The sequence below is a fragment of the Macaca nemestrina genome, chromosome 6 (assembly GCF_043159975.1).
Source record: "Macaca nemestrina isolate mMacNem1 chromosome 6, mMacNem.hap1, whole genome shotgun sequence".
NCBI lineage: Eukaryota > Metazoa > Chordata > Mammalia > Primates > Cercopithecidae > Macaca > Macaca nemestrina.
This window is the reverse complement of record NC_092130.1, coordinates 68,269,754-68,286,397: the sequence shown is the minus strand read 5'-3', so window position 1 is coordinate 68,286,397 and position 16,644 is coordinate 68,269,754. Positions and strand designations below refer to the sequence as shown.

General features: G+C 37.9%; 1 protein-coding gene across 3 annotated transcripts in view; it reads right to left on the bottom strand.

The window, feature by feature from the left end:
- LOC105471132 (erythrocyte membrane protein band 4.1 like 4A) overlaps positions 1 to 16,644 on the bottom strand; it is a 258,637-nt gene that overhangs the window by 86,028 nt on the left and 155,965 nt on the right. For all 3 annotated transcript variants that reach the window (XR_011624793.1, XM_024789518.2, XM_011723498.3), the window contains 2 exons: positions 14,448 to 14,536; positions 13,787 to 13,850 (listed from right to left, as the gene is read on the bottom strand). Coding sequence is in view for 2 of the 3 variants with exons in the window: in XM_024789518.2 (XP_024645286.1) it covers positions 13,787 to 13,850; positions 14,448 to 14,536 (153 nt within the window). In the remaining variant the exon portion in view is untranslated. The remainder of the gene's footprint in view (positions 1 to 13,786; positions 13,851 to 14,447; positions 14,537 to 16,644) is intronic.

The window sequence follows — 16,644 nt, the reverse complement described above, 5'->3', positions numbered from 1 at the left end:
CACAGTATCTGCAAAGCACAATAAAGTGAAGTGCAAAAAAACAAGATATGCCTGTAATTCTAATTTTGCAGAAAATACTACTTATATTTTAAGTAACTGAATAGAAAACTAAGCAAAACACAATATGAGTGCTAACATAATAAACCACAAGCTCTGTGAAGTTATATACTTGCTAATTTAATTTCAAAGCTACAAACCAAACTCAAGTCTCAAATGAAGCAAATGCCTCTGAAATGAGGTTTCTATGCACTCATAAACACAAAACGATCAATGCAAAAGAATAATTGAAATGATTTGTCTCCTACTTTTAATAAGGACAGAACATTTATGTGTATAAAATTTCTCCCAAGTCCAACTTGAAAAATGCTTCCCAACTTAGCAGTTTGTCAGATGAAGAGATATGATGGAAACCACACCAACATACACACATTACAGCAAGGCTAGCTGTAATTCCAAAACCTTGTCTGGTGGAGGAAGAAAGTTAGGAAAATTTTCAGGTTTCTGGTTTGGGTGCTACTAAAATATAGCAAGTGGAAAAAATGGGCATTTGGATGACAAGGGAAGAGACATTAAGTTCAGGTTAAGATATTTTGATTTTGAGGTCCCCATGGGACACCTAGAGGGCCAATAAGGACGCAGGTGCAGAGAGCCAGAGAGAGGGGACATCTACTCACACAGGTGATCTCACCATGCGAACAAGACGGCTCAGGGAGAGCGCACAGAACGGATGAAGGTGGAATCACTGCAAAGATGCTCCTGAAGGTGGAGTGAGAGAGTCCAAATATACCGGGAAACAGTGTCAGACAGGCTGGGAAGAGAGACAACTCTCAAGTGACCCAGAAAGGTCAAATCGAGTTTGAACAGAGGTTACCACATTTCACGGTAAGAAATCTTCCAAGGCCTTTGTGAAGGGGGTAGGGATTATACAATTAGAGGTGAGGAAGAAAAGTCAGTGAATTCAGAAAGTGTTTTCCTTAACAGCAAAAGAAACTGCTGGCAGAGCTGGAAAAGCGGACGCACAGGAAATCACAAAAGCTCCTCTGGGCAGGGAGGGAAAACCCAGGCTTTTGTCAGAAGATACGAGCCCTTAGAGAGAAATTTTTTTTTTTCTTGTACTTTTCTTTTTTTAAATATCCAGTCATGCATTGTATAAGGATGTCATGGTCAATGATGGATCGCATATACAACAGCGGTTCCTTAAGATTATAAAACGCATTTTAACTGTGCCTTTTCTGTGTTTAGATATGTTTGGATACACAAACACTTACCGTAGTGTTTCAATTGCCTGCAGTATTCAGCACAGTACCATGCTGTACAGGTTGGCAGCCTAGCAGCAATAGGCTATACTGTATAGCCTAGGTATTGTGAAAGGAAATTAAATTTGGGGACCCCAAACTCATTTAGCTAAAGGGAAAATTCAAGCTGGGAACTGGGTCATGCAAACCTGCGTCTCCTTTTTGGTTCCTAAATAAGATTGCTACAAGATGAAAAGCTACATGCCTCCCCCGTATTTTTCCCACAAGGAAATTCCTAGTGAGCTGTTAAAACTTTACCATGGCAATGCAAATTGATAGCTTTATCTCTACAGGTACAGTCACCCCAGACACAAATGCATTATCTGACTGTTCCCTTACCCTATTTCGTCTGTGTTATCTGACGTAAAATGCAGATTCTCCGCATTTTTCCTCTGCCCCTTTTGTGTCATCCTATGTAAGAAAAAAAAATGTAGATTCACTGAGGCAGACAAAGGCATGAATGACTATTTTTCCCTACCTCCCTCTTACATGAAAACTGTGTGCTTCTCAACATCCCATCTATGGCCCTTTAAATGTGGAGCTCTCAAAATCATCTTTGGAGAAACACATAGACCTGTCTCCCTGGCATGTCCTTAACGTTGGCAAATAAATCTAAAATGATTGAGACTTGTCTCATTATTTTCCTCGACTGTCAGTGTGTAGTAGGCTAGACCAGCTAGGTTTGTATAAAAATATTCTATGATGTACACACAATGACAAAATCGCCTAATGACTTGTTTCTCAGAACATATCCCTGTCATTGACACATGTATAACATGTACGTGGTATAAATGGCAAAGTTATCAAAGTGGGTATACACTGACAACTCAATCTCCCTCCCACCACTGTCCCCAATTCCCTTCCCCAGAGGCAATCACTACTCTAAGGGGTGGGTGTTTTTAAGGGCACTGAATTATCCTAAAATAGAATGTACAAGTTATTCATTTAAAATAAGTCTGCTTGTGAATGCATTCTATCAAGATAAATTGTTAAGGTAAAGAGAAGACCAGGAGAGGCTACCCCTGCCCCTCTCCCACTACGTCCTTCCTTACTACGTAGACCCACCATTTCCCTGTGCCTTTCAACAATGGAAGTACTGTGTGTGGCAGGACATACTGAGAATTATCACCTACTAGAAATGATGGCTGAGAATGACTTCTCTGTGACATAGACATTTTTAGGTTTTTAGCAAAACAATCCAAAATGAGGTATAATTTAAGTAAATAAAAATATCAAAGCTTATTTAATTACATGCTTCCAAAGACTTCCAAGACTTTCGGAATTTGCTGATATAATACAGGTCCTGAATTCTTTCAAATGATGGAATTGGGGGTTTGAGTCAGGTTTACCTAGGGATCCATGGGTCTTCCAAAAGTCTTGGAAGGAGAAGCAAAGTATTCCGTCTTAAAATAAAACAAAGTCTCCTCTAAATTTCAAACTTTTCTTAGTCTGGTTTTCAACTTTTTTCATCAGGTAGGTGACTGTATCCTTTTACTTTTCAAGTAGAGACCTGGTCACAGGATGCCTAATTTTTAGTAATTTTTTAAAAAACTACCATCGCTTAAGGAAAGGATAAAAGATATTTCAAATCCAACCAGAATTCAGTTTTTCTCAAGTTTCCTTGGGTACAAATATATTAAAGGATCAAAAGCACCTCCCCACTGGCTTCCTAATTATTTCTGCCAAGTACAAACGACAAGTATGAACTCATTCTCCACTTATAGTGAGCTTTAGGACAAGCTGCCTATTTTTTATCCTGTTCCTGGCAGAATGATCCAAATACTAAAAGGAGGCTTAACATAATTGAAACAGGAGCCAGGTATTCTGAATAAATTCTGTGTACTTTTGCCATGTACAGTAACTGCTGGCACGAATTCCACTGCCATGGCATTTCAAATATCTCTTTCCACCACTCTCACTTACCAAACCTTTTCCAGATAAACATGGCCAATTAGCACATTTCTACTCATTCACACAAAGATGAACAGCTGCTTAATTAAAGAAGTTCATTCCAATCTCCTACTAAAATACTTTAGCCAAGAATCCAATGCTCGCTTTTTGTAAAATTACTCAAATACCTTCATAGCTTTGGTCATTTCATACCAGAAGCAAAGCTATTCTCTGAAACTATTTCTTTTTACTTCATAAACCAATCAAGCTTGAGTCACTTGTAAGTCCAGTATCACGTAGATATTACTGCCTCTTGGGTCTCTAGGTAAACCTGACTCAAACCTCGAATTCCATCATTTGTAAGAATTTAGGACCTGTATTATATTAACAAATTCCCAACCTAACTCCCTCTGGTCTTCCCAGTTTCTTTTCCCATTTTGGCTGACTATGTCTCTCTTGGCAAGCTTAAAGAAAAAAATCTACTTTCGCCTAGCTTCTTCTAAGGGTACTGGGATTCCTGATAGGATCACTGAAGGGCTCACACTGCCAGCAGCACACCCACTTATTCTGCCTGGGCCTAGTCCCATTTCACTGCCTCTCTTAAGCCTGTATTCTTGACACAAGAATGCAATCCTGTACTCTGACAGGTTCCTCCCTGTTTCTGTTTTGGGAAACAGCCATAACTGGACAGTCTGCCTTCCCCAGGCTCCCTAAAATTATGGGTATGAATACCTTTCTTAATCCCATTATAAACCTGGCTCACATCCAAGGTCACATCAGAAGTAACCCACGATACACGGTGTAGGTCATCACTGAAGAGCAAAAGAGATGAGTACTTCTAAGGAGAGTAAAATGCAATCACTATATAAATACCTGAAGGTCTACAGCAGAGAGGTTTCCTACTGATGTTCCACAGAGGTGGGGGGAGAGGCTACAAAGAAGTGTGACTATTACAAGTCTAAAGTACTGTGAGATTTTTGCTTTTTTCTTTCTATCCAATTCACACAAGATTTACATTAACTCGCAATCATTAACTGAGTTTAGGTTCCAGGGAGAGAAACAAAAATAGTCAGACGGCTGGAAGCAAATGACTAAAATAACTTTCTTCTTAATTACTGATCATGCAAAGGAAGGCAAGTAGTCGAACTGCAATCTTTATTCTCCAACTGGAAATAGATACCAAAGAAAGCTTATAAAATTTTAAGTCTTTTGAAAAATTTTATCTTTCTAAATGGTGAAACTGACTGTCGTTTTAAAAATTAAACGCTGTTGGTATACATGATATCCTGGGCACAATATCTGTTTTAATGACTTTCCTCATATTTTTTCATGCTCTCTTTTCTAGGCATCCTGAGTTTAAACCTGGCTAATGAATTGAGGGTGAGTCCTGCAACAAAATTCACCAATTTTGTCATTACTTGGAAAAGGAAGTCAGAAGGAAATTTTAGACACTGAATAAAACACGATCTTATTCTTTCCAGTCTTTACACGATGCTCCCCAAAGAGTGTTTCTTACAACAGTAGGGTCTTGCAATATTGGCATAGAGGGGTTCTTTGCTCAGATAAGTACGGGAAACACTGGGCTAAACACTCAGACCTTTAATGCGCTAATATATACTGTGAATCTCCAAGAGCTGGTAAGGTTGTAGGTTGTTTTAATGTATTTGAGCAAAGAACTTTCTTTCAGGGAAGTGTATGGTAAGTACATACTCCAGTTTAAAAAATATTGCACTATAAACAACCCTCTACACATACATACACACACACATTTTTTAAAAAAATTGAAATGCATGTAATATGGTTACATATTTTTTAATTGAAACATCATTGTGCATTTCACACGGCACTTGAAGAATAAAAGTAATTTCCATTTCTGCATGTATATTTCACAGTGTAAGAACAAAAACAGCAAAATATTCTAGTACTCTTATCAGCTACGTGGGTTACATTTCAAAACATATGCTAAATGTGAAAACCATCTTACCCATTTTACAGATGAATAAGTTGATTCTTGATAATTGTATACAACTCTAGCTCATAGAAGCATAAATTAGAATTGAATAAAATGTATTAGATTACATTGCTTCTCCTCTTTTTTCTTTTCCTCCAAAACTTCCAAAAGAGAGAATATGAGCCAGAACATAGAAAATATTTACATCGTATTCCAGTAAACCTTGAAAATTATCATGTTGAGTTTATTCTTATTATTTGAAGGAATTCACAGATATGAACATAGAAGTCCAAATGGATTTTTCTGTGTGCCCGTTACATGTCCAACTTTGCACTAGGTGCTTGTAACTTCACAGCAGCTTCATAAGAGATATTATCATCCTCACTTTACAGATCAGGAAATGTAGTTAAATGTTGTTCAGTGAACTGCCCACAGTTAGTGAGCGAGAGACCTGGACTTAAAACATTTATTTGATCACATGTCTAACAGTCCATCACTAAATCTGAAAGATTCCAAATCAAACTGTCATGTGGCATCAGGACCCAATTATTACTAACAGCCACACTTAAGAATAGTTGGGGAAAATATTAAATCTATAGTTCCAGGACTTCTATACATTGTAGTTGGAGACACAAAGTGGTACAACTATGAGTGAAGCAGGGGCATACGGCAATACCAAACAGAACTACATACGCACTTACCACTGTGACCGAGCAATCCCTCTACTGGGAATTGAACCTGTAGACATCCCTCCAAAAACATGTACACACAAAATTACTGAATGAAGAAAAATGTGTGACTGTAAAATATTGAAAACTTTTTCTAAATATTCAAGCGTAAGAGATTGGTTGAATAAACTATGTTACATACATTCAATAGAGCGCTATGTACAAAATAATGAGAAAGCTCTCAATGAACTGATATAGAATAATTTCTAGGAGCTATTACTAAGTGGGGAAAAACCCCCAACACAGTACAAAAGCCCATACAGTATGCTACCTTTTAGGAAAGAAACAATGAAGAAAAAAAATGTGTATCTTTACAAAAAGAAACACAGGGAGGATTAACTACAAAACACTGAAGTTGGTTACCTACAAGGAAGCATGGCAGAACAGGATGGAAGGAAAATGGGATTTTTGGTGATAATTCTCTGAGTCTTTGAGTAATTTTGATTTTTGAAAGCAAGTTAACCTTCTACATATTAAAAAATAAAATTAAACAAGAATGTGAAGGAGAGGGAGCTATAACTAAAAACAACCTGAAACAATAAACCTAAGTAGATTTCCAATGAATACATGAGCACAGGAATGAAGAAGGAAGACATGAATGGTGAGAAGGAGGGAAGGGAAGGGAGGACCAATCCAAGTAAATTTTGAACACAGTATTTGACTCTTAGGCCCTCTGTCTTGGCAAAGTGGTGCATATGGATGAAAGAACAGCAAACAATTGTCCATTTTAGTGGTCTGACCAAAGCAATTCTGAAACTATGTGGTATGTGTTATAGAACTGAGCAAATGAGTAAATGTGTGCTTTTTTGGAAGCCAAGATTCTCATGGCCAAAGAAAGGACATACAAATAAAAAATGAGGGAGGATAAGGAAGAACCCTGTAGTTATGGACAGGAACTGGAGGTATGCTGTGAACTCATGATTTCTAAGCTATGTATCAATATGTGTATGCTTATATGCACATGTGTACATGTATTTCTATTTCTATATATGTGTGTTAGGGTCTATGTGTGTGTATATGCATGCATCTATTCCCTAGCTCTGTCAACTGAAAAGGCCAAGAAGCAAAGTCACCCTAGTAGCAACGACCACACCTAGCACCCAGATCTAGACCATTTCCCAGTAGAAGGAACCAGAGCTCCTTGGAAGAATGGTTGACACTCAAGGTAGGGGCAGGGCTGATACAACATGCACCTGAAATATACTACAGCAAAAAAAGAAGATATTTGCCCTGAAATGATGGGCGGGGGGTGGGCGGCAGATCCAAAAGGCAGAGGAGTCAGATTGAAGGGGTTCCCATTAACCAAATCTGAACAGCAAAATAGTTAGGTACCTATGTGAACTAATGCAAGAACATAAAACCAAATATCAGGTGTTCTCACTTGTAAGTAAGTAGGAAATAAACACTGAATACACATGAACATGAAGACGGAAACAACAGAAACTGGGGACTACTGCATGGGGGAGGCATGGGCTGAAGAACCACCTGTTGGGTACCATGCTCACGGCCTGGATGATGCAATCATTAGGACCCCAAGCCTCACCGTCACACAATACACCCATGTAACAAACCTGCATATGTACCCTTTAACCTATAATAAAAGTTGAAAGTATTAAAAATAAATAGGTATGCGATATATTTTAAACCATTGAAAAAATAGAAGTTAATAATTACTGACAATAGATAAATAAAAGGGAGAGAAGGCAGAGCTCTTGCTTCAGTGGAATGCTGAGGGCTAACTCATAAATGTGGAGGGAGTAGAGAGCTAGAAAAAATCAGCATTTTGCAACCATCTTAGTAGAAGACTGGATCAGGCAAGAATCCTCAATGAATGCTAAATTTATAGAGAATTTTAAAGAGGAACTGGGTATTTACATTGATTTAAATATCTCCCCACAGACTACTTATTAGTTGCCAGAGAGAAGCAGGAACTACACAGCAGAGAAATCAGGCAACACCGTAATGAGTGTCAAACTTAACAGCCAACGAGGGACAGGTGGTCACCATGTGCCCCCAGATGAGACACCTGAGAAGGACACTATTTCACCTATGCAGCTGTACATCTAGGAATGCATAACCTCAGTCTAATCACAAGGAAACAGTTGAAAAACATGAAACAAGAAACTCTCTGTTTTAAAACAGTGGGGTATAACTGTATTCTTTTAAAATGTCAATGTTATAAAAGATAACAAAATGCTATGAAAGTGTTCCACATTAAAGGAAGTTATCTGTATTCTATAGCATAGGGGGGAAATGCTAAAAAGGACATTATTAGGTCAACCAACAAAATTGGAATATGGAAGCTAGATGGTAAAAGTATTATATCATTATTAATGTATTAAGTTGTTAACTATACTGTGGTTACATGAGAATATCCCTATTCTTAGGAAATACACAATTACATATTTATAGTCTATGACATACGTAACTTACTCTCAAGCTCTTCTAAAGAAAATGGCCTGTGTGTGTACAGTGAGAAAGAAGCACAAATAACAAAGGAAATGAAGTAAAATATTAACCATAAGTGATTCTAGGTAACAGTAAATGAATATGTTCTTTTTAATATTTTAATTTTTACAACTTTTCAAATAAATTTTAAATTATTTTCAAATAAAAATACTTTTTAAAAATCTATAGTACCATTTAAAATGTGAAAGGAACCCCTGGCTTAACGTGAGACCTCTTGCACTTGTTGACAAACAGTGGTGACTCCTGGCCATCACGGCTTCCCGTGTACTCTCCTTAAAGCAAGCCCAAGAGTTCCGCCAAGTGGATCTCATTACTCACAGCCAGAGTTGCCAGGAAACTTTTGGTTCTACATCCTGTCACACAGGGTAACTTTAGCTGAGGTTAGTTTCCTGAGGTATTATATACAAAAGTAAGCACAGCAGCATTTATTCATTCTTTCATTTATTTCACAAGTGTGCTTACTACAGGCCGAATTCTGGGCTTAGTCCTGTGTTAGGAATTACATCTTCCTCTTGTTGCCAAAACCAATGAATTCCAGTATTATCCTAAATTCCTATTTTCCACAAAAACAATGAATCTGCTACCAATCAGAAACAATTTAACCCCCTAAATGCTTCCCAAATCTGCCCACTTCTTTCCATCTTTGCAGTGAGTCCCCTCTTGTATCCCCTTGATCATATCTCCTACCCTGTTTGCCCCTGTGCTCACGTCTGTGGAATGTTCCACCCTGCAGCCAAGTGTGCTTTCTGAAACGCACATCTGATCATGGAGGGTGAAGTCCAGAGTTAATGTAACACCCAATTTCCCCGCAAGTCCTCAATCCATTCTCAAGTGTTGACTCTGAGCTCATGCCCACAGGTAAGAGAGGCCCTCCTCTGAGAAGGGTCAGGCTGAACCAGGTAGTGCACTGGAACCACCCACCTTCTTTAGGTCTTCTACCCTACATCTCCAAAGGAAATGGGCAGACATGGAAACCCAATCATCATTCCCTTCCCAATCGACTGGACCAATTCTCACGATGTTCCTTATCTCTGTGTATCTCAGTCACCCCCAAATAATGCTCAGCACACCCCCTTGCCTCTTTCTTCATCACTACCCAACTCCTGAAACCCTTGCTTTGTGCCCTCCAGAATTCATGACCTCTCATCAGCAAACCCCCTCGCTCCTCAGTCTGTTCTCTCCTATGTCCTTCACCTTCCTGCACTAGGAGACACCCGCTATCCCTGAAGACCCTGTTTCCACTGCAGCCCTCAAGGGATGGCTGTGTCTTCTGTCTCCACTGTTCTTGCATCTCTGAACCTAAAAGTGGGGAGGATCCTCCCTGCTCCACATTGCTGCTTTCAGACCATTCTCTTTCCTCCCCCCTAAAACTCCCAGCTTTGGATCTCATCAGCTGATGAAATTCTGCAATCTTTCATGGTGGGTGTCATCCTTAAAGTCATCCTCTTCATATCTTGATGTTGGCACAGTACCTGCCAGCTCTATTTCTATTGATTCCCCTTGTGCCAAAAGTCCTCCAAAGAGTTGTCCACACTCACCTTCTCCAATTCTTATCTTCCTGTTACTTCTCTTACAGGTTTTTCTTAATGAATATGCATCAATTTATTTGTTCATTCTCCTGTTAATGGAATTCTGGGTTAATTTCTTTTTCTGACTTTTATGTAAGTGCTGCACAGAACCCCTCTCTAGGGTACACATACCTAAGAGGGGAACTGTTGGGTTGAAACTCACTCTTCCAATCCACTGAAACTCATCTTCTCAATGATCTCCTACATTCCTAAATTCAGTGGCCCATTCTCAGCCCTTACCCTATATGACATATCAACATCATTTGACACATGCTTAATACGTGACTTTTACTTGGCATTCAGGATAATTAGTGTTCCTTCTACCTCACTGGCTGATTCTTTTCAGCCTCCTTTGCTGGTTCTCTCTCTTCTTTTCTCATTTATACTCATTTTCCCTGTGATTTCAGGTAGTCTCATGGCTTCAAAAACTAGCAGATGGCAATGATTCTCAAATTTATATATTCCGCTCAGATTCTGGTACTGAATTCCAGGCTCACATAGCTCACTTCTTATTTAATATATCCACTTGTATGTCTAAAAGACATCTCAAATTCAACACGTTCAGAACGGGACTCCTGATCTGCCTCCTCAAGCCTGCTCTATCCATAACCTTCCCCACTTCGCCTGATGGTAGCTCTATCTTTCCTGCTTCGCAGGTCAAACTCGTGTAAGTGACCAGGACTCCTCTCACATCTGCCCACATTCAGGAAACCCTGGTGGTAAAATCCATAATCCAACAGCTTCTCTGCATTTTGACTGTTGTCACCTTGATCCACTGAGATACAGACACTATCATCTCTTGCCCGGATTTTGAAATAAGCCTAAGTTGCTGAATGAGTAAACAAGGAGCAGTCTTAGTTCTCAAGGTATTCAGTGAAAATCAACCATCTGATAATAAACTTAAAAGAATTTCAACACCTAGTAAAAAACACATATTCCTAAAACCAAGAACTAACACATAGTGATAAAATAGTAGTGATATTTTCATTAAAACAGAAAGCCAATCAAGGATGCCTTATACTGCTATATCACTTAGTACCCTTCTAGAAGTTCGGACTAACACTATAAAGTGTGAAACATAAACAGTAGAATTGAAGGAATAAATTATTTTCATTTGCAAGTGATATACCTATAAAAATTTATGAGAATCAAATTAAGAACTCTCAGCTGGAATACAAGAATTCAACAAAATGACTAGATCTGAGATAAACAAATAAAATTCCATGGCTTTCACTTCTCCTAGCAAAAACCAGTTAGAAGAAATAACAGAAAGAAAAGATTGCATCCACAATAGCAAGAAAAAAAGTAAAACACATAAAAAGAAAACTTATCAAACACCATGCAGGAACATATGAATAAACTTAACAAAAAAGGGAAAATTCTTATGATACAATATAAAATACAAAAGCAGGTACAAAACCACATAGGAGATAATCTACATTTATGTACATACACATTCACACTGACAGGGTGAAATCTAGAAGCAACTGTATCAAAATATTAATAATCATTACCTCTGAGTGTTAGGATAATGAGTAATTTTAGTTTTCTCCTTTGCAGGGTATTTTCTGGATTTTCTATAGTGAACATGTACGATCTTTATACTAAAAGTTTAGTTTCTTGTACAAAATTATGTAAATAACGATACTTATTTGGAAGCTTAATGCATGAAAGTATCTCTGAATTTGGCCTAAATGCAATGACCATACTAAGTCTGACCAGACCAGCAAACCAGCAGAATAAGCATTTCAACCATTCTTCATGCTGAATGTGATTACTGTTCCAAGTGATGGGTTTTAAGGGGCTTTTAAATTCAATTTGTGAGTACGGTTAGGCCTCCATAATAATCAACCTAATTCAACCATTATGTAAATCACTGCCTCACAGAGAGGTACCCTGGTGGAGATAGATAAAAGACCCACAAGCAAGAATACTTAGGACATAGAATGCTTTGACTAAATTAATGTGATACTTAATAGCAATTTAAAAAACCCTTTAATTCAAGCCTCTGAGTTATGTGACCTGCTTTGTCACCTTATTAAAGATACTGACATTGAGCTTAATGACCTAGAAGTGTGCAGTGCCTTGGGTCTCCCCAGACATCCATTTCATCTCAAAGCTGGGGAAGGAATGAGGTGAGGATGGGAGACACCTGAGCTGAGTACGAAGGAAACAGGGTCATTCGATGGACACTGTCATTTGAAAAATAACACGATGATATCAATTTTGTTGCTGTTGTTTTTGCCTAATCATGAAGAAGTCCAAGAAGATAGAAGTTCAGATTAGCTGGGACTTTGCCAAATATTTATCCTGAGACAGTAGTAGACATATATTTTAAGGCACTGTAATAATAACATGAAAGTCATTCACCAGAGGACCTCACTCACAAAAATAGCTTATAAGGAAAGAATACTTTGAATAATAGTAATGTTTCCATAAAAGTCTTTTGATTATCATATTCTGCTAAAAAAACTTGAAACATTATATTCAAATATATTTAACAGAGCTTATTCCTTGCATTATTATTATTTAGATGAATTATTATTCATGTGAACGTAATGAATGGCAACATATGGAGAAAACTACAAAACCCTCCTAATTAGCTACTCTACTTTTTGAGTGATTTTAATTCAGTCTTACATTATAATGCACATCTTTTAAAACTGAGATGTCTAATCAGGAGCTGAAGAACACATTGGATTTCCTCCAAACTAGACCATAAGACAACTATACGGCTTCTGTACTATCATTTCTTCAAAAATCCGGAATTTCACTTCCTTACAAGTTGTTAAAACTAATTTCAAAATCCAATTTTAATTGTATCAGTAAATGGCAGCATGCCATATAGTTCAGGATGAAATAATGTTTTTTTCCTATTAGGAGAACAAAGAGTAGCACCAGGTTTTCTGATTTGGCAGCACACAGTATCTCAGTGCATCAGTTCAATGATCATTCAACAGATACTTATGAAGTACCTACTACATGTGAGGCACTCTGCCAAATGCCATGCCCAAATGTAGCTGCAGCTCTACTATTCCTGTCTCAATGTGTGCATGCTTAAGCACCAATTTACTTTTCTTTAATCAAGAAAATCAATTAAACTCCACTTAGTTTTTGTTCTGCACAAAGTTAGTATCAAAGAAACAGAAGGGTAGATTCTCCTATATCATGTTTTCACTCATGTATCCCATAATATATGGCTTACAGTAGTAGCATTTCAAGGAAGCATTATTTTCACAGGTAGATCAAAAGGAAGCTTTCACATCCTTGCCTTCTTTCAACCATTTTTCTCAAATATACCCGTCAAGGCATGAAAGCACATCCAGTCACTGACAAGTTTTGTGCCCATTACCCAAATACTCCCAGAGGACACTGCCAAGTTGCAAAGCAAAGGCCGGCATTTTTACATTCTCCCTTGAAAGCATCCAGAATTTCCATCTGGTTTGTCTATCACACTCAATGAGGGAAAGAGCAGAAGTGAGACTCCCAAAACGTTGTTTAATTTACATTAGAGCAAAATTAGAACACATTTTGGCAGTCCTGAATGCAGGCTATACCCTTCTGATTATAACTCCTACCTTCTACCCTCCCAGAGAGTACTGGAAAGCAAATTACACTAATAACAATGATCACCTCCTATTCTCTCCTCTGCCTTAGAAAGGTTTTGCTTTCCTTTACTAAATCTAAAATGCCCATTTCTCCATTACTCTCTCATTCATTTCTATTCACTTCCCTTTCCTTCCTTGAGAAGTTGTGATGTGAGTTAATTAACCTGGCTCCATGTGGAAGCAGCTGAAGAAAATATTCTTCACAATGTCTTTTAAGCTATAAATGAACACAGAAGACATCCCCCTTCTAATTTAAGCTAAGGGCTTGGAAACTTACATCTTTTCCCAGTACTCTGAGTTCAAACTGAGTCTCCTTGAAGTGAACCTTTGTAATCCGAGGCCTAAAAAACAAAGCAGATGTTGTTGTTGCTGGTTTTAAGTATTAACCTTTCAGAAAATCAGGGAAGTGTCCAGTGGAAAAAGACTGCTGAATACTGGCTCCTTGATATACTGCTCCATACCCAGTACATACAGGGACAGAGAGAGTTCCCCATAAACCCTAATGCAAACTCCATTCTCACTGTCCTATGCTTTTCCACTAAATGCACAATGACCTTGGAATCCCCAGATTGTGGCAGTGCCGCCTTCCCAAACGCAGTGCAGGGTCACAGGCTTCCCAGTGTCTCCAAATCATCCCCATTTGGAGCTAAAAGTCAGAATAGTCCTGGATCCACAGCCCATCAGCACATACTGAAATGGGTGAGAAATCCTACTACACATAGTTCCCATGGAAAAGAGAGTCTAGAATCACAGTGTCTGAAATTTACAGAGAAAACATATACTGAGGTGCAATAGGAGAAAACTCACATCCAATTTCACTCATTTATTTACCAACCACTGGAAAAATACCTGTTTCTTTTCCCCAACTCTTTCACTGACAAAGGAGTCCCATAAGCCCAAAACATAGAATGCCAACTCTGTTCTCAAGCCATACCTACCAGAAATACTTCCCCACTTGCTTTTTATTCTTGTAGACAACAACACCAACTGGAGTTAATCCTAAGAAATACTCAGACTTGTTTTCTCCCTGCAAAAGCAAACATATGCCTATAATCACATATTCACATAAAATCTCTTTGTCAAACTATAATTGACCATACAAATATAATTTGTTATAATATTGGATTTAATTTTTGAAAGACATCAGCCTAGAAAGCTAGATACACTATGATAGTAGCTAACTTGTTGCTTATTTTTTCAAAGTTTTAAAAGAAACTTTATTAGTGTTCTTCATACTTGCTACTTCAGTTCATTAAAATGAGCCTGGACTACCAGTGACTTACCCAACTTTCCTTACACAGTGGTGTTCAACACTAGCAGCATATTAACTGGAATCACTCTGCAGCTTAAAATGCTGATGCCTGGGCACTACCAGAAACAGTTAAATCAGAATCTCTAATGAAGAGGCCAAAGTAGCAGGAAAAAACACAGGACTCCCAGGTGATACTCCTGTGCAGTCAAAGACTGACTCCCAGGTGATACTCCTGTGCAGTCAAAGACTGAGAACCACTGGCTTCTATCAAGGGTGCTTTTGAAATGGCTTGATTTATCTCTGATGTGGACAATCATGAAACCCACTTCGTCCCCACCCCAATTCTCTCTAGAAAGTTTAGGCAGTCACTAGCAGACACACACTTGAATTTTCTGAAGTCTCCATCATGTTTCTTCCTACTTCCACCTATAACTTTAAGACTGCTCAAAAATGTAAAAGTATAATCTCTTCTGGTAAAGACTACAGAGCCCTTATTTTCAGGCAATCATAAATCCAAATTTTAAAATAGGATATTAAAATGAAAAAGTCACAGAGTGGGTACCAACAACATGCACAGAACTGTTTGTGATAATATTATTTCTACTCTAAGATAAACGGTAACCTGCAAAATTATATTCACAAAGAACATAAAGCAACACATTTGGAAGAATACTTGTCGATGCCCACTTTTCAGTTCTTAAAGTTCAAATCTTAAAGGAATCCACTGAAGAATCTAATAAATCTAGCTCATTTGCCATAAATTTCTACCATCAACAAAGGTGATTTCTAATTAGGAAAACATTATACAAATGTAGAAGTATTTCACAGAAGACTCTCTTTATAAATTTCCTATAGAATGTTTTCTTTTAAAAACTGAAAAACCTAACAAGATTAATGTAGCTAAAGGGAGGGAAGGGAAAACAATAATGATTCTACAGTTTTAGCAGTATAAGGACAGTGCTATGAAGCATTTAATGACCTAACGAAATTGGAATATAATATATCAGGGAACTACTTCTTCCCCCATATCTATAGCTTTTATTGCCACATTAAACAGGAGTGCTTCTAACTGTAAAAGTAATAAGAGATTGTTTCTTCTTGGAGGAAATGCTAATGAGCAAAAGACATGCACAAAATGAATGCATGAGTGTTATTTGCACTAGAGAAACTTTTATTAGGGTTCTTTAAAAACTGAGTTCCATAATCCAATTGATTTAAAAAAAATCAGTCTATAAATACTCTTCAGCAATTCATTTCCTATAAAGAATAAAGTACCTGGCTCATTTTCTCAAATAAAATTTAACTACTGCTACTGACACTCCTCTTAATTCAAAGACAAAGGCATTCTAATCTCATTGGCATAGAATAATCATTTGGTAGCCTAAAAGAAGTAGCTCAAAGGTTAAAACCCAGATCCGGAACACTCAGTGCAGATTCAGTGTAATTGCTCACTGACTACTATTCAGCAAGTTTTCATAAACCACTGAAAAAAATCTGCAAAAATATTTCTACTTATGCAATGATACCTATAGTAGGTGGTAACCCTCATATTAACAGAATCAGCAGTAGTTGCGACTGGCCTATTGCCTAATGCCTACTTTACCTGGCAAGTGACTGTATTTATGTTTTGCTGCCATAAAATCTGTTTTTTGAAAAGTCCTCCTGTTTTCTGTCTAATACAGTCAATTATACACCTTTTTGTTTGTTTGTTTGTTTGTTTGAGATGGAGTCTTGCTCTGTTGCCAGGCTGGAGTGCAGGGGCACGATCTCAGCTCACTGCAGTCTCTGCTTCCCAGGTTCAAGCCATTCTCCTGTCTCAGCCTCCCGAGTAGCTGGGATTACAGGCACCCGCGACCACGCCAGCTAATTTTTGTATTTTTAGT